Source organism: Emys orbicularis, chromosome 4, assembly GCF_028017835.1.
Source record: "Emys orbicularis isolate rEmyOrb1 chromosome 4, rEmyOrb1.hap1, whole genome shotgun sequence".
Lineage (NCBI taxonomy): Eukaryota > Metazoa > Chordata > Testudines > Emydidae > Emys > Emys orbicularis.
The window spans coordinates 59,119,380-59,140,259 of record NC_088686.1 but is presented as its reverse complement, the minus strand read 5'-3'; the positions used below and the strand labels follow the sequence as shown (position 1 = coordinate 59,140,259).

Sequence of the window (20,880 nt, the reverse complement as noted above, 5' to 3'; positions counted from 1 at the left end):
CAGTGAGCGTCAGGCGTCCGGCCAGGCAAACAGGCAGGCAGGCAGGCAGGCAAACAAGCAAGCCAGCGAGCAGGTGGGCCCCCAGATGGTGTCGGTGTTGGTGTCGGGGGGGCCGGTGCTTCTCCCTCCGGAGGCGAGGGGGGGGGCAGGCCGGCAAGGCCCCCCCCTCCGCACTCACTCACTCACGCAGCAGCAGCAGCAGCAGCAGCAGAGGGCCAGGGAGGGAAGGAGGGAGAAGGGTGCAGGAGCTCCAGCACCAGGCGACCGATCCCTCCCTGTAGTGAGTCCATATTGGTTGACCGGGAGGTGGGCGGGTTCACCCGCCCACTGCTAAAGGCCCCTCCCCCAACTTAGCGGGAGGGACCACTGGACCCAGAACCAAGTAATTCCGTGGGACAACTAATAAAAAAACAGGAAGTGAGGTGACAATCAAAGGTTCAAAATCAGTAAACCAAATGGGGACACCGAGCAAAGAACCCCGGACAGCGCCCACTGCTCCTCAAAGGAGGCAAGGGAGCCAGCGGACGCTGCCCAGTGGAACTCCGCTCGGAGACGTGAAACCAAAAAGGTACGAAAGTAGGCCTCACAGTCGCAGAGCACCCCCTCGGCCAACATCTTCTCCCTGGTATTATAGATGGTAAGCTTGGCTAGAGCCAGGAAGAGGTTGACGAGGAGGTCCCGCGACTTCGTGGGGCCACGAATAGGGTGAGCATAAATAAACAAGTGAGGGGAAAAATGCAGCCAGAACCTCAACAAGAGGTTCTGGAGGAGCCGGAACAGGGGCTGCAGCCTGGCGCACTCAAGGTAGGCATGCGCCAGGGTCTCCCGTATGCCACAAAATGGGCAGGCTTCGGGAATGGGGGTGAACCTCGCTAAGTACACGCCCGTGCCCACGGCTCCGTGAAGGAGCCGCCAACCAACATCCCCGGCGGGTCGTGGAACCAAGGTGGAATAAAGACTGGCCCACCGGGGTTTCTCACTCTCCACAGGTATCAAATAGTCCCGCCACTTGGTGTCGGGGCGGGACACGAGGGTGAGAAAATGCAACGTGTGGAGCACGAGCGTGTACAGGTGGTCTCTGGGCGCGGTTCGAAACCGGACCGGCTGCAGAGCATGCAGCTGGCTCGGATTATGGGATCGTGGGAGCTGGGGGGGCTCACGGAGCAGGGGCCCAATAAAAAGATCCGGAGGGCCCGGGGTGAGGGGTGGGCGGGGAACGCCCTCCCGCAGGGCCCGCCACAAAAAGCTGATAGCGGGAGGTGACAGTGCAGCGCCTACCTCCTGGAGCACACGCAGAGGGGTCGTGAGGGTGGAGAGCCCCATGCGCCGACCAAGCGCACGGGGATCCACCCAGTCCCCTCCGGCATAGTCCAGGAGGTCTCCGACCCTAGTGATTCCCGCCAGGATCAACCTCCGGCTCACCGAGGGTGACTCCGCCACCTGCACACGGAGAGCAGGATTGTGTAGCAGGGGCTCCGCGAGGAGATCTGCGCCCTCGGTGGCCACAGTGGACCTGGTCGCCGAAAAAAGCTTCCATGTCCGGAGAATGTCCTGGTAGAAGACCGGCAGCTCCGAGAGGTCACGCGGAAGACCTCTCGGGTGAAGAAAAAGGAGCTGCCGGTCGTAGCGGAGCCCTCGAAGGCGGCGGAGGAAGGCGTGCGCCAACGTGCTCCATGCCGGACTACCCGCACCATAAAGGAGCCTCTGCAGGGCCTGGAGGCGGAAGACATGGACCTGGCTACGAAGGCAGATCAGGCCCTGTCCCCCCTTCTCCAGGGGAAGACTCAAAACCCCCGCAGAGACCCAGTGCAGTCCCGGCCAGAAAAACTCCAGGGCTAACCTCTGGAGTCTGGCCAGGATCCCCGGGGCCGGGCTCAGGGTGTTGAGCCGGTGCCAGAGCATGGACAGGACGAGCTGGTTCAGCACCAGCGCCCTCCCTCGCAGGGAGAGACACCGGAGCAGTCCCGTCCATCTCCGCAGCCGCTCACCCACCCTGGCCTCCAAATCCTGCCAGTTCTCCGGCGGAGAAGGATGCGTGGCGGAAAGGTAAACGCCAAGATAAAGCAGCGGACCCGCGCTCCACCGGATGGCTTGAAGCGCGGGTGGGAGGGAGCTCGCCCGCCACCCGTCCCCGACCACCAGGCCAGAGCTCTTGACCCAGTTGACCCTGGCGGAGGAGGCCGCCGAATAAACGCCCTGGCAGGCCTCCACCCGCACCAGATCCTCCGGGTCCTGGACCACGAGGAGCACGTCGTCGGCGTACGCCGACAGGACCAGCCGCATCTCCGGCTCCCGGAGCACCAACCCCGCCAACCTCCGACGGAGGAGGCAGAGGAAGGGCTCGATCGCCAGAGCGTACAGCTGGCCCGAGAGGGGGCACCCCTGCCGCACTCCTCGCCCGAAGCTGACCGGCTCGGTCAGGGTCCAGTTGAGCCTGACCAGACACTCCGCCTTGGCGTACAGCACCTGGAGAAAAGTCACAAACAGGGGCCCGAAGCCGAACGCCCGCAGGGTGCCCAGGAGATACCCGTGGTCCATCCTGTCGAACGCCTTCTCCTGGTCCAGGGACAGGAGGGCGAACGACAGACCATCCCTACGCCCCAGCTCTAACAGGTCCCGGACCAAGTACAAGTTATTAAAGATACTACGGCCCGGGACGGTGTAGGTCTGGTCAGGATGGACCACGTCCGCCAGCACGGACCCCAGCCGCAGCGAGATGGCTTTCGCTACGACCTTATAGTCCGTGCTGAGGAGCGAGAGGGGACGCCAATTCCGTAAATCGCGAAGGTCCCCCTTCTTCGGCAACAGGGCGAGCACAGCTCGCCGGCACGAGAGAGGGAGGACCCCGCCCTGCAAGGACTCGGCCCAGACGGTAACGAGGTCCGGGCCGAGGACATCCCAGAACACGCGGTAGAATTCCACGGTCAGCCCATCCATGCCCGGCGACTTGTTAGTGGGCATGAGCTGGAGGGCTGCCGAGAACTCGGCTAGGGAGAGAGGCAACTCCAGCCGGTCTCGGTCGCCCGCGCCGACCGTCGGGAGCTCGGTCCAGAGCACCCTGCGGGCCTCAGCGTCGGTCGGATCCGGGGAGAAAAGAGCGGCGTAGAAGGCCCTGGCCCTGCCACGCATCTCCTCCGGATCCGTGAGGGGGGAGCCGTCCTCCGCCAGGAGGCAGGTGACATGCTTTTTGGCCCCCCTCCTTTTCTCCAGGGCGTAGAAGAAGCGGGAGCCACGATCCATCTCCCGAAGGAGACGGATGCGGGATCGAACAAACGCGCCCCGGGCTCGGTGATCTTCCAGGGCCCGGAGCTCCTCCCGCTTCTCCCGGTACGCCGCGCAGAGGGATGGATCCTCGGGGCCGGAGGCCAGACGCCTCTCTAACTCCAAGACCTCCCGCTCCAACTGCCCTATCAGCGCACCCCTTCGCCGGCTGGCGCCCCGGGTGTAGTTCCGGCAGAAGAGCCGCGCACGGACCTTCCCCACGTCCCACCACCGCCGCGCCGAGGGAAAGGCGCGCCGCTGCTCCCGCCAGGCTATCCAGAACACCCGGAAGGAAGCCACGAAGCCCACGTCCTCCAGCAAACTATTATTAAAATGCCAATAGGCCGGCCCCGGCCGCTCAGAACTGAGAGAGGCCGTCACGGTCACCAAATGGTGATCCGAGAACGGGGCCGGCCGAACGCTGGAGGCGTGGGCCTGGGCCAGATGAAAGCGGGACAGATAGATTCGGTCCAACCGGGAGTGACGCGACCGGTCGTCCTCCACCCGGACATAGGTGAAGGTGGTATCATCGTCCGGGTGGTGTTCGCGCCAGACGTCCACCAGGGAGTGATGGTCTACAATCTCCCTGAGGACGCCCGCGGCCGCCTGGGAAGTCTCAATCCCGGAGCGATCCTGGTCCTCGAGGGTGGTATTAAAGTCCCCTCCCAGGACCAGGCACTCGCTAGAATCCAGAGTGCCGAGGAAGGCCGCCGCCTGCTTAAAAAAAGGCACACGCTCCGGGCCCTTGTTCGGGGCATAAACGTTGACCAAATTCAAAACCAGCCCCTCCACGCGGGCCCGGACGTGCAGCAGGCGGCCCGGCACGACCTCGGTGACCCCCAGCACCTCAGGCCGCAGCCCCGGGGAGAACAGGGTGGCCACCCCAGCCGAGTGGGCGCTAAGGTGGCTAAAATAAACCCCGTCACCCCACTCCAGCCGCCAGCTAGCCTCGACAGCCGGGGCCGCGTGGGTCTCCTGCAGGAAAATCACAGAGTACCCCCCCTCACGAAGGAAGGAGAGCACCTGGCTCCTGCGAAAACCCACCCTACAGCCCCGGGCGTTCAACGAAGCAAACGTGGTGACCGTCATGCTGAGGGCTGGGGCAGATCCTCACTGGCAGAGGGATCGACAGCCTCCAGCGGGCCTCGCAAGATTCCATGCTCGACCCCGAAGGCCAACAAGGAGTCGCGGAATCTGCGGGCCCGCCGGTAGGCCGCGAAGTCCCGCCGATCGGACCCTCGCCCCTCCCCCAAAAGCGCCCTCACGGCCTGAAGAACGAGATGGAAGTCCCCCCAGCGCCGAAGGGCCATCGGCACCTTACCCTGGGAACCACGGAAATCTGATAAAAAGAGGCGCAGCTCATCCCGCAGCGCGGAGGGGGAGGCAGCGGCCGAGCCGCCGCCGACCTCCGGCAGGGCCCCGGAAGGGTCCTCGCGGACGGACAAACAAGGGGCCGAGCCCCGGCGCTGCTGTGCCGGGCTGCTCGTCCCCAGTCCCGGCAGAGGAGAGGGCGGTTGAGAAAACAACACAGCCCCCACAGTGGCGGGAAGGGGAAAAACAAAAGCTGCTCCCCGAGGGTCGTCCGTAGGCAACGGAAACGCGACAACCCCGGGGGTAGCAGGGGGACCCGAGGTGGCAGGAGAAGACACCTCGGGAACAAAAACAGGAAGCTGAACAGAAGAGGGGGTAGGACCAGGGACCGGAACGGGCTCCCCTTCACCCGCTGCCAAACCAACGGGAGCAGCAGGGACAGGGGAAGCTTCAGGGGCAGGTAAGGTAGAAGGGGTGGGATCAGGGGCAAAAACCGGCTGCTCAGCAACAGCCGTCGCCCCAAGGGGCTCGGCGGCTGTGCACGAGACGGTAGGCGCGGCCGGACTAGCAGGCAGGGCAGGTAAGGTGGAAAGGGCGGGATCGGGGGCAAGAACCGGCTGCGTAGCAACAGCTGTCGCCCCTAGGGGCTCGGCGGCTGTGCACGAGACGGTAGTCGCGGCCGGGCTGGCAGGTAGGGCCAAGGGTTCCCCCAAAACTAATCCGGGGGTGGCAGAACCGGGAGTAGGAGGGGGAGGCGGGACTAAATCAACACCCGGATCGGGGCCCACCGGTGGAAGAGCGTCCTCCCCTTGGGTAACCGGTGTCAAACCCAGGGCCTCGATCTCATCAAAAAAGGAGGCGAAAGCGGTCCCCCCGGCCCCGGCGTCCTCCCCGCCAGACACAGGGACGAAAGCCGCCCCGGCATCGGCGGTGGTGGTGGGAGGCACGGACGAAGCAAGGACCGGGGAAACCGCCACTGAAGCCACCTCAGGTGGAGGCTCAACGATAGGAAGAGAAGGTTCCCTAGCCGCTGCCACGGCATCTACGGTCTCCATGGCCAGCGCTTCCTGCTGGGCACCGTCCGGGGGCGCGTTACCAGAACCAGCAACTGCGGCCCCCCGCAACATCTTTCGGGGGTTTAGCTCTCCCTCCTCATCGGAGGGAAGGGAGAGAGCCTGCGATCTGTGGGCTCTGCGCTTCCCCCGGACGGTCACCCAGCCCCCTGAGGTGGAAGAGGAGGTGGAGGGCTGGTCAGCAGGGGCGGGGTCGGCTCGGGGTGGTAGGGGCAAAGGGCCATCAGGGAGAGGGGAAACCTCCCCCTGGGGCGGGCTCCGCCCCGCGGCTGGCAAAAGCCGTCCCGCTTGCTCCCCCACATGTCTCGCCGATCCAGGGTTGTCGACGGCAAGGCCCGCCCGCTCAGCTGTCTCCGCGGCCAGAGCGGGAGTCACGGCAAAAGGAGGAGGAGCGGCGGTAGCAGCAGTGGCCGAACCGCTAGGATCGTCAGCGACGATAGGGCCGGCACCCGCTCGGGCCCCGGGGGTCTCGGACGCCCTTCCAGATCGGGCCAGGGGACAGTCTCTCCGGACATGCCCCGGCGCTCGGCAGAGGAAGCACCGGGCCTCCCCCGTCGAATAGTGCACCCGATAGTGGGCCCCGTGGTAGGGCACCAGGAAGGACCCCTCGAGCACCGCTCCGGCACCCGCCGCCGGCGGCAGCTGGAGCTGGACCTGCCGGCGGAACGACAGGATGTGACGGAGGGTGGGGTCTTTACAGCCCAACGAGAGAGGGTTTAAAATAGAAATGGGCTTCCCCATGGCGGAGAGGGCAGGCAACAGGGCGGCGTTGGGGAGGTAGGGCGGAACGGAGGTCAAGACCACCCGTACGCCCAGGTCCTCCAAGGGTTCCAAAGGAACAAACACACCTCCCACCGCCAGGCCTCTTTCCACCGCCTCCTGCGCGGCGGCCTCCGATGCCAGGAAGAACACGGCCTTCCCATACATTTTGGAAGCCGCCACGATGGCCGTGGGCCCCACCACCCTCGCCAACGCCCGCACGTAGGTCTCGATATGGGGCGAGGCAGGCACAAGGTGGCAGCGGATGCCATGCCTCCTAGTTAGCGAGGGGAAGGGGCCCAGGTCGCCAGAGATGGGTCCGGAGGCAGCGGTCGGGGCGGAAGGTGCAGCGGTACGCGGAGGGGCGGCGGCCACCTGGGCGTACGCTCTGTGGGCTCGAGAGGTAGCGCTCTCAGAGCCGGTGAAAGGGACGGCAGGAGAGGGAGGGGCCGCGGCCGATGTCGAGGCCGTGGCGGGGATCGCAGCCCCGCCCGCAGGAGGCTTGGTCCCACGGGCGGGGCCCTTGCCCTTCTTCTTCCCCTGGCCCTTCCTGCCGGTGGAAGAGGCAGCCGTGGCAGCGGCGTTGTCTAGGGCAGGGCCGGCCAAGGGGCCGGTCACCGGGGCGGGCGGGGGCAACAGGGCAGAGGAAGAGAGCGGGACAGGGGCAAGAACACGGGCAGGGGCAGGGGTGGTGGCGGGGGGAGGGGCAGGGAATAAACCAGAAGCAGAGTCCCCCGCCATAACAACCTTCAGCTGCAAACGGGGCGGGGAAAAAGGGGAAGAGGAGGGGGGAGGGGCCTAACCACACCCTCCTAGAAAGCTACAGAGAGGGGAGGAGGGCGCCTCTGGGAGAATGCCGGCTCCTCCGGCTACACTGTTGGGGGGGGGGGGGGGGAAACTATAACAACAATATAAGGGGGCAAAAACAGTGCAGAAAAGGGGGGGGCGACACGAGCGCGCGCGGGGGGAAAGGGGGGGGGGGAAACAGAGCAGCGGCCCAGGAATATAAACAAATTCCCAGCCAACTGCAAAAACTTCAGCCAGCTGCAATTCAAGGACAAGGCCGAGAACACAGCCAGCAGGCTAGAAACCGTGGGGGGGGGGAATGGGGGAAGGGGAGGGGGGGAAGGAGCACCAAAAGAACAAACCGAAGGGGCCGAAAAAAGGGGGGGGCGGGATAAACGGGGGGCTACAGGGAGGGGATCCCCCCAACTAAACGCAGCGGGGGGGGGGGAAAGGTGCACCCACAGCGCTCGTGAAGCGGAGGTCCTGCCGCTCACTGCTGTAAACAAACAGTCCCGGACGGTGGAAGAGGGCGGGGGGGGCAAACAGCCCCGCCGAGGAACGAAGAGCAGGTCCAGGCGACACGCGGGACGGTGGAGGGGTTGTCGGCGGTGGGGGTGGTGGCAGAGGGGGAGCAGATGGACGAAGGGGGGGGGGGCACCGCGCCCCTCCCCGCGCTCCCTGCAATACAGGGGACGGGACAGAAGGATCCCAAGTCGACCTCAGAGTTTCTTGGCACGCGATGGCTCCCACTCCGAGGAATTACGAGCGGGAGGCTCAGTACCGTCCACACTCCACAGTCCGCTCCAGGGGACAGGACAAAAGGATCTCGAGCCGACCTCAGAGCGTCCTAGCACACGATGGCTTCCACTCCGAGGAATTACGAGCGAGAGGCTCAGTTCCGTCCACCCTCCGAACGCGACTGGAGGCAGCACCACCCCAGGAGCAAAGATGGCAAAGTCACTCAACAACTTAAGCAATCCCCTCCACAATCTCCCGAATCAGGAACCTAGTCTCCTCCGACTCCGCGACGGAGGCAGCGGCTCCCACACAGGAACAGCAGTGAGCGTCAGGCGTCCGGCCAGGCAAACAGGCAGGCAGGCAGGCAGGCAAACAAGCAAGCCAGCGAGCAGGTGGGCCCCCAGATGGTGTCGGTGTTGGTGTCGGGGGGGCCGGTGCTTCTCCCTCCGGAGGCGAGGGGGGGGGCAGGCCGGCAAGGCCCCCCCCTCCGCACTCACTCACTCACGCAGCAGCAGCAGCAGCAGCAGCAGAGGGCCAGGGAGGGAAGGAGGGAGAAGGGTGCAGGAGCTCCAGCACCAGGCGACCGATCCCTCCCTGTAGTGAGTCAGTGTGGCTCCCCTCCTGTCCTGAAGAGGGAGCCCCGGCGCAAACACCCAAGTGGGCGGAGCCACCGCCGCCTGTCCCCGCCCCCCGGAAGTCAAGGGGCGGGACAGGAAGTATAAAGGCCGGCAGCCAGAGCTCAGTCAGGCGCCGGCCACCGCAGGGAGCAGACGTGCGGTCGGGAGCTCCCCGCCAGGATACCTCGGAGGCCCGAGGTGGATGCCGTAGCTGGCCGGAGCTGCCCCGAGCTCATTACGAGGAGGAGCCGCCAGAGCCCGTCCGCTCCCGTCGCTGGGAAGCGCCCGTGGAACTCCCCCACAGCAACCCTGAAGGAGAGGCCCCGCCAGAATCCTTCCCGCCCTGTTGTTATCCGGAGGAACCGCCCGAGGACCAGTGGCCGGATTTCCCTACAGAGCTACCAGACCTGCCGCCAAGCCCCGGCCGAGAGGAGGCCCCACTGATGGACTGGACCGCAGCCGGTGCCACAGACGAGGTAGGCCCTGAGGGGGATAATGGAAGTAGCCCGGGGGTAGCCGACCCCAGTCAGGCTACAGAGGCCTATGAGCCCATGGCAGTGTGTTTCGGTCAGGATACCCCACTGACCGGCAGCGACACTAATCGCTGCTAGGGCCCCGGGCTGGGACACAGTGGAGTGGGTGGGCCTGTGTCCCCCCCTGCCACCCCTACACACGGGTGGCAGGCTTCCCCCTCACCCAACGCAGGTAGGAACCTGAGTCCCTTACCTGCCTAGGCCAATTGCCTGCTTGTGCTCCGCCCTGACCCAGGGCCAGAGCTCCTAAACTGCCTGTGTGCTCAGCCCCGGCTACAGAGGCCTGAGCTTATTGACTGCTTGTGCTCAGCCCCTGCTGCAGAGGGCCTGAGCTAAACTAACTATTGGTGCTCCGCCCTGACCCAGGGCCAGAGCTAAGGGACTACCGGTCTGCTCAGCCCCTGCTACAGAGGGCCTGAGCTTATTGACTGCTTGTGCTCAGCCCCTGCTCCAGAGGACCTGAGCTAAATTAACTATTTGTGCTCCGCCCTGCCTCCAAGGGCCAGAGCTTATAGACTGTGTGTGCTCAGCCCCTGCTGAAAAGGGCCTGAGCTTATTGACTGCTTGTGCTCAGCCCCTGCTCCAGAGGACCTGAGCTAAATTAACTATTTGTGCTCCGCCCTGCCTCCAAGGGCCAGAGCTTATAGACTGTGTGTGCTCAGCCCCTGCTGAAAAGGGCCTGAGCTTATTGACTGCTTGTGCTCAGCCCCTGCTCCAGAGGGCCTGAGCTAAATTGACTATCTGTGCCCAGCCCCTGCTCCAGAGGGCCTGAGCTAAATTGACTATCTGTGCTCCGCCCTGCCTCCAAGGGCCAGAGCTTATTGACTGCTTGTGCTCAGCCCCTGCTACCGAGGGCCTGAGCTAGATTGACTGTTTGTGCTCAGCCCTGACCCAAGGCCAGAGCTAATAGCCTACTTGTGCTCAGCCCCTGCTCCAGAGGACCTGAGCTTATAGACTCGCTCGCCCAGCCCCAGTTACAAAGGGCCCGGGCTTATTGACTGTTTGTGCTCAGCCCTGCATCCAAGGGCCTGAGCTTAGTGACTGCCTGCCTGCCCAGCCCCTGTTCCAGAGGGCCTGGGTTCTTGACTGTGGTTTCCTCAGCCCCCTGGACCAGAGGGGCTGAGTCCTGAGCTAACGGACTGTTTAATTCGTGCAGTAGGGAGTCGGTGTGGCTCCCCTCCTGTCCTGAAGGGTCGAGCCCCGGCGCAAACCCTTTTACACGTGGCGCCCAACGTGGGGCCTGCGAGCCCCTGCCCCTGTGAGAAGGGGCTAGAAGGGGAGCGGCCGTTGTCCTCCCCCCGCTTCACCCAGATATGGATATGGAGCGTCTATTTCAGTTATTGACGGAGAGCCAGGAGCGGCAGCAGACGGCCCAGCTACTGCAGCAGCAGCAACAGCAGACCGCTCAGCTCGCCCAGCAGCAGCAGCGAGATGCCGCCCATCTCCAGCTCCAGCAGGAGCAACACACGGCTCAGCTGGAGCAACAACAGCAGTTGATCCAGCAGTTGGGGAACCAGCTGCAACAGCTGCTGGTTACGCCCCCCCACACCGGGACGGGGCCAGTGGGGGAGGCTGCGGGGATGCCGCGTTTGTCTGCTCCCCTTCGTTTGACCAAGATGGGCCCGGACGATGACCCCGAGGCTTTCCTGGTCACTTTCGAGCGGGTAGCCATCGTCGCCGGGTGGACCAGGGACCAATGGGCTACCCTCTTGGCCCCCTATCTGACTGGGGCAGCCCAGGTGGCCTACCGCGGACTGGCGGCCGAGGAAGCCCGGGACTACGACCAAGTGAAGGCCGCCATACTGGACGCTCTCGACGTCAGTCCGGAGACCTTCCGACAACGGTTCCGGAGTCAGACTTACCCTCCCGGAGCCCGACCACGGTTGGTGGCCCAGGCCCTAAAAGAGGCCTGCAGGCGGTGGCTGCAGCCAGACACCCGGACGGCGGAGGAAGTAACCGAACAGGTTATATTAGAACAGTTTATATACACTCTACCCTCCCGGGGACGGGCCTGGGTGCTCCGCCACCGGCCGGCGACGCTGGCCCTCGCCGTATCGCTGATGGAGGATTTCCTCGCCGCCGAAAATGCAGTGGGTCCCATCGTCCGACGCCCCAACACAGGATCCGAACCCGCCCGCGGCGAAAAGAAGGGGACCCCCCCGAGCGAACCAAGGCGCCCCGAACCCCGGCCCGAGTCCCGCCGCGAGCCCCGTGTCCGGCATCCGGAGTCGACCCCTCGGACAGGGCTACCGGTCCCGGGCCAGGGGCCCCCAAGGGCTCGGCGGAGCCCCCCCCGGAGCCCGAGTCGAGGGGGACCCCGGAGCAGGCGGCTTGAACTCGGCCCCTGTTTCGGCTGTGGAAAAATGGGGCACCTCCAGCGAGACTGTCCAGAAATGGAATGTAGTTATGCACAAGTATGGGCGGGCCAGAATCGGGCCCGGCCAGCCCTGAACCGCAAGCTGACGATCCCGGCGACCGTCGGGGGAAGAAGTACCCAGGCGTTGATTGACTCAGGCTGTGGACAGACATTGGTCCGAAAGGAACTGGTACCGCCGAGCGATACCCATCTGGGATGGGTCTATTTACAGTGTATCCACGGAGACGTCCGACCCTACCCCAGTGCCCGGGTGTCCCTGACTATCGGGGGGGTCACTCGGAGTCTGGTGGTTGGCGTCGCTCCACACCTCGCATACCCAGTGATCCTGGGTCGCGACTGGCCGGCCTTCGAGGAGGTCCTTCGTCCCACGCCGGCCCTGGAGGCCGATAGGTTGGGGCCCTCCCCTGAGAACCCCGAGCAGGACTCAGCGCCCGAGGCGAACGGCACGGACGAGGCGGGGCCGCAGCCGGAGCCTACCCCTCAGCCCCGCTTCGACACCGACTTCTGTCGGGACCAACGGGAAGACCCGACCCTTCGCAGTTGTTACGAACAGCTCGCCGCCGTGGACGGGAGTGTCACGGACCCCCAGCAAGCTAATCGGTGGCCCCATTTCGAGCTGCGCCGAGACCGGCTCTACCGCGTGGACCGTGATCCCCGTACCCGGGAACCGCGGACCCAGCTAATGGTGCCTCTGTGCCACCGGCGGGCCGTAATGAAGTTAGCCCATGATGTGCCGGCCGCCGGACACCTGGGCCAGGAGAAGACCCTGGCTCGGATCCTGACGCGCTTCTTCTGGCCGGGAATCTATCCAGAGGTGAAGAGATATTGCGCCTCCTGCCCCGACTGCCAGTTGGTTGCTCCGCCCGGGATACCCAAGGCGCCCCTGGTCCCCATGCCGTTGATGGAGACTCCCTTTGAACGGGTCGCTATGGACCTCGTGGGCCCGCTCCCGAAAAGCGCCGCGGGATTCAAATACATTTTGGTGCTGGTGGACTATGCATCCCGGTTTCCGGAGGCCATTCCTCTGCGGAATATCACCGCCCGGACCATCGCGGGGGAACTCGTGAAGATCTTTGCACGGGTGGGACTGCCTAGGGAGGTTCTAACCGACCAGGGCACGAACTTCACGTCCCGACTGTTACGTCAGGTTTGTGCCATCTTAGGCATCAAACAACTCCGCACCTCCGTCTACCACCCGCAGACGGATGGGCTAGTAGAGCGGTTTAACCGCACTCTAAAAGGGATGTTGCGGAAGTTCCCTGCAGAGGACCTTCGCCACTGGGACCAGTTCCTGCCACCCCTGCTGTTAGCCGTCCGCGAAGTTCCGCAAGCTTCAACGAAGTTCTCCCCGTTTGAACTACTCTATGGACGCAGGCCACGGGGTCTTTTGGACCTGATGCGCGAAACCTGGGAAGAGTCGGCCTCCCCCGCCCAAGGCCTCTTACAGTACGTTCTCCAGCTACAGGGGTACCTGACTCAGGCCGGCGCCCTGGCGCGCGAGAACTTGAGGGCGGCTCAGGAGCGCCAGGAGCGGAATTATAACCAGGGCGCCCAAGACCGAGAATTTCAACCCGGGGACCGAGTCCTACTCCTCTTACCGTCTAGTGAATCGAAGTTGTTAGCCCGCTGGCAAGGACCATACAACGTTGTGCGCAAGGTGGGTCCCGTCACCTATGAGGTACAGCAGCCGGGTAAACGCAAGGAGGCACAACGGTACCACGTGAACCTGCTGAAGCGGTGGCATGACCGGGAGGGCCTCTTAATCAACCCGTACCCACCCGAGCCGGAACTGGGACCCCGTGTGCCCGCAACAGATGGCGACCCGCTACCCCTGCTAGGCGACTCGCTTACCGAGGAGCAGCTCAAACAGGCCAACTGCCTCCTGCAGGCCTTCAAAAAAACCTTTACTGCAGTGCCAGGTTACACCTCCCTGGTCAAGCACTCGATCTTGACCGAGCCTGGGAAGGTGATTCGGGAGACGACCCGACCCCTGCCATATAGAGTGCGCGAAGAGGTTGAGGAAGAGGTAAGGGCCATGCTTGCTCTGGGCGTCATTGAGCCGTCTCAGAGCGAGTGGCGCAGCCCAGTGGTCCTGGTGCCCAAGCCAGACGGCACCCGCCGTTTTTGTATCGACTTTCGGAGAGTAAACGCCGTTTCCCGCTTCGACGCCTACCCGATGCCCCGCGTAGACGAGTTACTGGGCCGCCTGGGGGAGGCCCAGTTTATTACCACCCTCGACCTCAGCAAGGGCTATTGGCAAATCCCCCTCGACGAAGCTTCGAAGGAGAAAACCGCCTTTGCCACCCCGACTGGGCTATACCAGTTTACGCGGATGCCGTTCGGTCTCCATGGAGCCCCTGCCACCTTCCAGAGACTGATGGACCATCTCCTACAGCCCCATCAGGAGTATGCGGCAGCCTACCTCGATGACGTAGTCATTTATAGTCGCCGCTGGGAAGACCATCTGCCCCGGGTCGCGGCAGTCATGAGGTCCCTACGACAAGCGGGCCTGACCGCCAACCCCAAGAAGTGCCGTATAGCCTGGAAGGAAACCACATACCTCGGCTATACGGTTGGGGGCGGCTGCGTCAAACCCCTCGTGGGCAAGGTCCAGGCCCTTCTGGACTGCCCCACCCCGACGACCAAACGGCACGTTCGGCAATTCCTGGGCCTCGCGGGCTACTACCGACGGTTTGTTCCTCAGTTCGCCTCCATAGCGGCGCCCTTAACGGGGCTCCTGACTAAAGACCGGCCCCGGCAGGTACAGTGGACCCCAGAGTGTGAGGCCGCATTCCGGACGCTTCAGAAGTGCCTCTGCCAGGAGCCGGTTCTATACAGCCCGGACTTCAATCGCCCGTTCATCCTGCAGACTGACGCCTCCGAGGTAGGGCTGGGAGCAGTCTTATCCCAAGAGGTGGACGGAAGGGACCACCCCGTGCTATATCTCAGCAGGAAGCTGTTCCCCCGGGAGAAGAATTACGCGGTTGTGGAAAAAGAAGCCCTTGCCGTGAAATGGGCCTGCGATGCTCTCCGCTTTTACCTCCTCGGGGCCCCGTTCACTCTGGTCACGGACCATGCCCCCCTCCGGTGGCTGATGCGGATGAAAGACAACAATGCGCGCATTATGCGTTGGTATCTGGCCTTGCAGCCCTATGCGTTTACCGTACAGCATCGGGCTGGCAAGGACCATGCGAACGCGGACTTCCTGTCGCGCCTGGGGGAACTGGACGGGCCTGGCCCCGGTATGCGGGAGCCAGTCTTGAGGGGGGGGGTGTGTAGTGAGTCGGTGTGGCTCCCCTCCTGTCCTGAAGAGGGAGCCCCGGCGCAAACACCCAAGTGGGCGGAGCCACCGCCGCCTGTCCCCGCCCCCCGGAAGTCAAGGGGCGGGACAGGAAGTATAAAGGCCGGCAGCCAGAGCTCAGTCAGGCGCCGGCCACCGCAGGGAGCAGACGTGCGGTCGGGAGCTCCCCGCCAGGATACCTCGGAGGCCCGAGGTGGATGCCGTAGCTGGCCGGAGCTGCCCCGAGCTCATTACGAGGAGGAGCCGCCAGAGCCCGTCCGCTCCCGTCGCTGGGAAGCGCCCGTGGAACTCCCCCACAGCAACCCTGAAGGAGAGGCCCCGCCAGAATCCTTCCCGCCCTGTTGTTATCCGGAGGAACCGCCCGAGGACCAGTGGCCGGATTTCCCTACAGAGCTACCAGACCTGCCGCCAAGCCCCGGCCGAGAGGAGGCCCCACTGATGGACTGGACCGCAGCCGGTGCCACAGACGAGGTAGGCCCTGAGGGGGATAATGGAAGTAGCCCGGGGGTAGCCGACCCCAGTCAGGCTACAGAGGCCTATGAGCCCATGGCAGTGTGTTTCGGTCAGGATACCCCACTGACCGGCAGCGACACTAATCGCTGCTAGGGCCCCGGGCTGGGACACAGTGGAGTGGGTGGGCCTGTGTCCCCCCCTGCCACCCCTACACACGGGTGGCAGGCTTCCCCCTCACCCAACGCAGGTAGGAACCTGAGTCCCTTACCTGCCTAGGCCAATTGCCTGCTTGTGCTCCGCCCTGACCCAGGGCCAGAGCTCCTAAACTGCCTGTGTGCTCAGCCCCGGCTACAGAGGCCTGAGCTTATTGACTGCTTGTGCTCAGCCCCTGCTGCAGAGGGCCTGAGCTAAACTAACTATTGGTGCTCCGCCCTGACCCAGGGCCAGAGCTAAGGGACTACCGGTCTGCTCAGCCCCTGCTACAGAGGGCCTGAGCTTATTGACTGCTTGTGCTCAGCCCCTGCTCCAGAGGACCTGAGCTAAATTAACTATTTGTGCTCCGCCCTGCCTCCAAGGGCCAGAGCTTATAGACTGTGTGTGCTCAGCCCCTGCTGAAAAGGGCCTGAGCTTATTGACTGCTTGTGCTCAGCCCCTGCTCCAGAGGACCTGAGCTAAATTAACTATTTGTGCTCCGCCCTGCCTCCAAGGGCCAGAGCTTATAGACTGTGTGTGCTCAGCCCCTGCTGAAAAGGGCCTGAGCTTATTGACTGCTTGTGCTCAGCCCCTGCTCCAGAGGGCCTGAGCTAAATTGACTATCTGTGCCCAGCCCCTGCTCCAGAGGGCCTGAGCTAAATTGACTATCTGTGCTCCGCCCTGCCTCCAAGGGCCAGAGCTTATTGACTGCTTGTGCTCAGCCCCTGCTACCGAGGGCCTGAGCTCGATTGACTGTTTGTGCTCAGCCCTGACCCAAGGCCAGAGCTAATAGCCTACTTGTGCTCAGCCCCTGCTCCAGAGGACCTGAGCTTATAGACTCGCTCGCCCAGCCCCAGTTACAAAGGGCCCGGGCTTATTGACTGTTTGTGCTCAGCCCTGCATCCAAGGGCCTGAGCTTAGTGACTGCCTGCCTGCCCAGCCCCTGTTCCAGAGGGCCTGGGTTCTTGACTGTGGTTTCCTCAGCCCCCTGGACCAGAGGGGCTGAGTCCTGAGCTAACGGACTGTTTAATTCGTGCAGTAGGGAGTCGGTGTGGCTCCCCTCCTGTCCTGAAGGGTCGAGCCCCGGCGCAAACCCTTTTACAGTATACAATTTTCTTGGTGTTATTTGCTGGGACTGAGCCATAAACAGCACCTAGGCTATTTGCAATTATTTTGGTAGCTGTGGAATAGAACCACTGTGCACTACTATGAATCATACGATTGTACCAGGCCTAATTAATTAATTTCAGGGTTCTTTGACTGTGATGCTACTAGGAAAATTAAGAAAAAGAAAATTCGAAGGAAAAAGTGGAGGAGGGCTCGAACATAAGCACAGCCATACTGGGTCAGACCAAAGGTCCATTTAGCCCAGTATCCTGTCTTCCAACAGTGGCCAACGCCAGGTGCCACAGAGGGAATGATCAGAACAGGTAGTCATCAGTGATCCATCCCATCACCCATTCCCAGCTTCTGTCAAACAGAGGCTAGGGACACCATCCCTGTCCATCCTGGCTAATAACCATTAAGTTCCATGAACTTATCCAGTTTTTTTTTAACCCTGTTATTGTCTTGGCCTTCAGGACATCCCCTGGCAAGGAGAATGAAAATGATAGGCTAAAAAAGGAACAGAGTGTTAATCTGAGAGATTTACTTAAAAAAGAACATTTTGTTAATTTGAGAGGTGGGCTTTAATTTTATTTTCATGCAAGAAAGGCTGTTTTCTGATGCTTACTATTTTTTTCAAGCAAAACTTTTCCTTTTTACAGAATGTAATAGAATTATTAATAGCAACACCTTATTTTTATAAAATGGGTCTTACCTGAGGAAGATTCTAGTCTATCCAATTTACTGATTAGCCAATCGAGGTTATTGGAAAACTGGGTGCAGTTATTTCTGTTACCACGAATGAGGGCAGCTGGAAAAAAAAGGTTTGATAATATAAGGGTTCAACTATCATTAGTCTTAACAACCAGTGCTGAATACAAATAGTTTAATATAATCTCTAGGATAAACCAAATGAAAATCACAATTCTCCTTCCTTTGTCCTATGAACCAAATATATTTTAATTTTTTTATTAGTAAGATAACCATCTAGATTTGGGTTGAACCACTTGGCTCAGGAAACTGGTAATGGAATCTAGTTTACTAATCCAAATTCCACCCAGGTCAGTAGGAAACGTTGTTACCATTTGATAGCTGCTTAGTAGCCTATGTGAAATTAATTTGATGGTGTCTGTCTAGTTGATTAAGCCATCACAGCTGACACTAACAGGCAGCCATGAAAATATTAATTGACTGTACTACTTTTTATTCATAAAGAACCTTTTCCTCCCATCCTGCTCCCATTTTGTTAGGGAATGTACATATCCAACTGAAATGTTTGAAACATGACATCTTTTAAATGATGAATACACTCTTAAAACAATTTATCTCAGACTCTTAATGTTGTGCATTAGTTGAGGTTTGTTAGTGGTCCATTTGATAAAGCAGAACTCTGGTAATAGTGGTACTTAGAAAACAGTATTTGCTATATCCGAACACACCATTAGTCCATTAACTGAAGTATCTTTATCTCAACCCCTCTATAACCCCCTTCCATGATCCCATTGTATAATAGGACCCATGGAAAAGAGACTATGCCTGGGCTGTACAATCTTCTCCAGAGAATCTATCTGGGGCCAGACATTAGACACTGTGCATACCCCTCCTTAGGCCCACACCGAGCCTACTCAATCCTCCCCACAACCCACCTGGTTTCCCTCTGCTCCCAGTACAGACCCCATACTTGTGGACAGGGCCGGCTCCAGGGTTTTTGCCGCCCCAAGCGGCGGGGAAAAAACAAAACAAAACGCGATCGCGATCGGCGGCAGCTCCACCGTGCCGCTTTCTTCTTCTTCTGCGGCAATTTGGCAGCAGGTCCTTCCCTCCGAGAGGGACAGGGACCATCCGCCGAATTGCCGCCGAAGAGCCCGACATGCCGCCCCTTCCCCTTGGCCGCCCCAAGCACCTGCTTGCTCAGCTGGTGCCTGGAGCTGGCCCTGCTTGTGGAGAAGCCCCTGTAGGGTCCAGATGGGAGGGCATGTAAAATATCATGGAGGCATTTCACCTATCCTTCCACTTGGGAAGGTGGAAATCTGCCCACCGTGGTCTACTCCATTATTAGTTATACAAACTACCACCCTCCTTAAATTCAGCTATTATATACAGCACATGATCAAGGGGCCTGTACACTTCAAAACTTGTCCCCAAATATCTCCAGGAGAGAAAAGACCATGCAGCTGCAGGACAGGATCAAGTCCAGGTGAAATAAGTGGCCTTTAGCTCCACCTCCTGAGCAAAAGGTGCTATGGAATGAATAATTATTGTTCAGCAGCACAGAACATGCATTGTTTTCTGAATGTAACTGAAATTAACTAACTCTTAATTTCCCCCCCCACAGAACAGCTCACTAATCTGCAAACACACCATCAAGCAAAGATAAAAATAGCCATACTTTATTGGCCCACTGAAGCCAATTATCAAAGATTTTTATTATAAGGTGGATAATTGATATATATTTTTGTTCCTTATTACAATAGAATATATGAAGACTGCAAGTATTCTGTTTTTAAGAAAGAAAATTTCATACTAGATATCGGGGGTAGGGGCAGATGTACAGCAGTCCTACAGAACTACAAAGAATAAAGAATTTGGGGTTGCTCTTTTCTTCTCTGCTTTCTTCCTACTTTCTTTTCTAATTTGTGATATTATGACTGAATGAAAGGTATGAAAATCCTTACCCTACTAAAGTCAATAGGAAGTTTGCCATTGACTTCATTGGGATGCATACACTTCCACTCCAGCATGAATTTTCTCTTCCCCCAAACTCCATTTGTCCTTTGTTTTCCTGTGCTCTAAATCTTTGGCAGAAGCTTACTCATCATTCTGCACCAGAGCTAGCTTTGTTTGTAAAAATGAAATAAAAATGTATCTAAAAGTACACTATACGACAAGTCCTTCTTCTAAAATGCCTTTGTATTTCGCTTGCATGTGTCTTTATAGCAAAGTTTGGGACATCCTGTTATTCTTGTTCCCTCTGATAGCACCCTGTATAGTATGTCCTTGGGTATGCATCCGTCTTCCTACCTACTCAGATAGCCCAGCCAGTGCAGTTGTCTTTGCTTGAGCAGACATTGTAAACAAGAAGTTGGCAGCATTATCTCCTGCAAGTTGTAACCAAACTTGTTTGTCTGAGCGATTGGCTGAAGTAGGACTGAGTGAACTTGTAGGCGCGAAAGTTTTACATTGTTTTATTTTTGAATACAATTATTTTTTGTACATAATTCTACATAAGTTCAACTTTCATGATAGAGATTGCACTACAATACCTGTATTAGGTGAACTGAAAAATACTATTTCTTTTGTTTTTACAGTGCAAATATTTGTAATAAAAATAAATATAAAGTGAGCACTGTAAACTTTGTAGTCTGTGTTGTAATAGAAATCAATATATTGTTTAACAGCATGATTAATCGTGCAATTAATCACAATTTTTTTATTCACTTGACAGCCCTAGAGAAAACTAAACACCACACCTAGAAAAGTAGAAAAACTTGAAATGCAACACTCAGTGCTTGAGTGGTTTATTTATAAAATGTGTTTATGGTGTCCAAGTAGGAGTGAATTATTTTTTTTCTTCAGGAAAATGAGAGAGAATATTCTCATCTGTAAGATAAAGATGGGCCTATACCAATATTCAGGATCTAAAGACCATTGCATTTTGAGGAAGTGTGTTTCTGGTTCCAAACCTTATGGCTTAAATCAACCTTTAGCAAACAGACCACAGCAACATGAGTCTGTCCATGCTTCCAGAACTAAACCACCCCTATCTGCCAACAAGTCAGATCTCTCTCCAGAATATTAGCTTGCCCACTAGTTAAACTCTTATAAAAGGGATTGTGCTGGCATCCTTTCATCTGTGCAAGATGGTGGGAATTTCAGCCAATAATGTAGATGATTTGCAATGTCCCATGTGACTGAGTAGTCTGATCCAAGATTTGCATGATCTTTGGCAGTTGCTGCAAACGTATGTATCTTGGTTGGGTGCTGCTTGCTTCCTATGTACTCTTTTCTCTTCAAGCTAGCCGGCGTAGCAAGAAATTTACATGCCAAATGCTCTAACAATTCATATGTCCCTTCATGTTTCAACCACCATTCTAGAGGACATGCTTCCATGCTGATGATAGTTTCTGCTTGAGAACAATCCAAAGCAGTGCAGACTGACGCATGTTCATTTTCATTATCTGAGTCAGATGCCACCAGCAGGTTGATTTTCCTTTTTGGTGGTTCGGGTTCTGTAGTTTCCGCATCTGAGTGTTGCTCTTTTAAGACTTCTGAAAGCATGCTCCACATCTCGTCCCTCTCAGATTTTGGACAGCACTTCAGATGCTTAAGCCTTGGGTCGAGTGCTGTAGCTATTTTTAAAAATCTCTTTGCGTTT

General features: G+C 59.0%; 1 protein-coding gene across 1 annotated transcript in view; it reads right to left on the bottom strand.

Moving 5' to 3' along the window:
* The window catches only part of RYR3 (ryanodine receptor 3), a 625,867-nt gene that overhangs the window by 407,658 nt on the left and 197,329 nt on the right, over positions 1 to 20,880 (bottom strand). Inside the window, exon 17 of the mRNA XM_065402721.1 lies at positions 17,221 to 17,316. Within this exon, the coding sequence (XP_065258793.1) occupies positions 17,221 to 17,316 (96 nt within the window). The remainder of the gene's footprint in view (positions 1 to 17,220; positions 17,317 to 20,880) is intronic.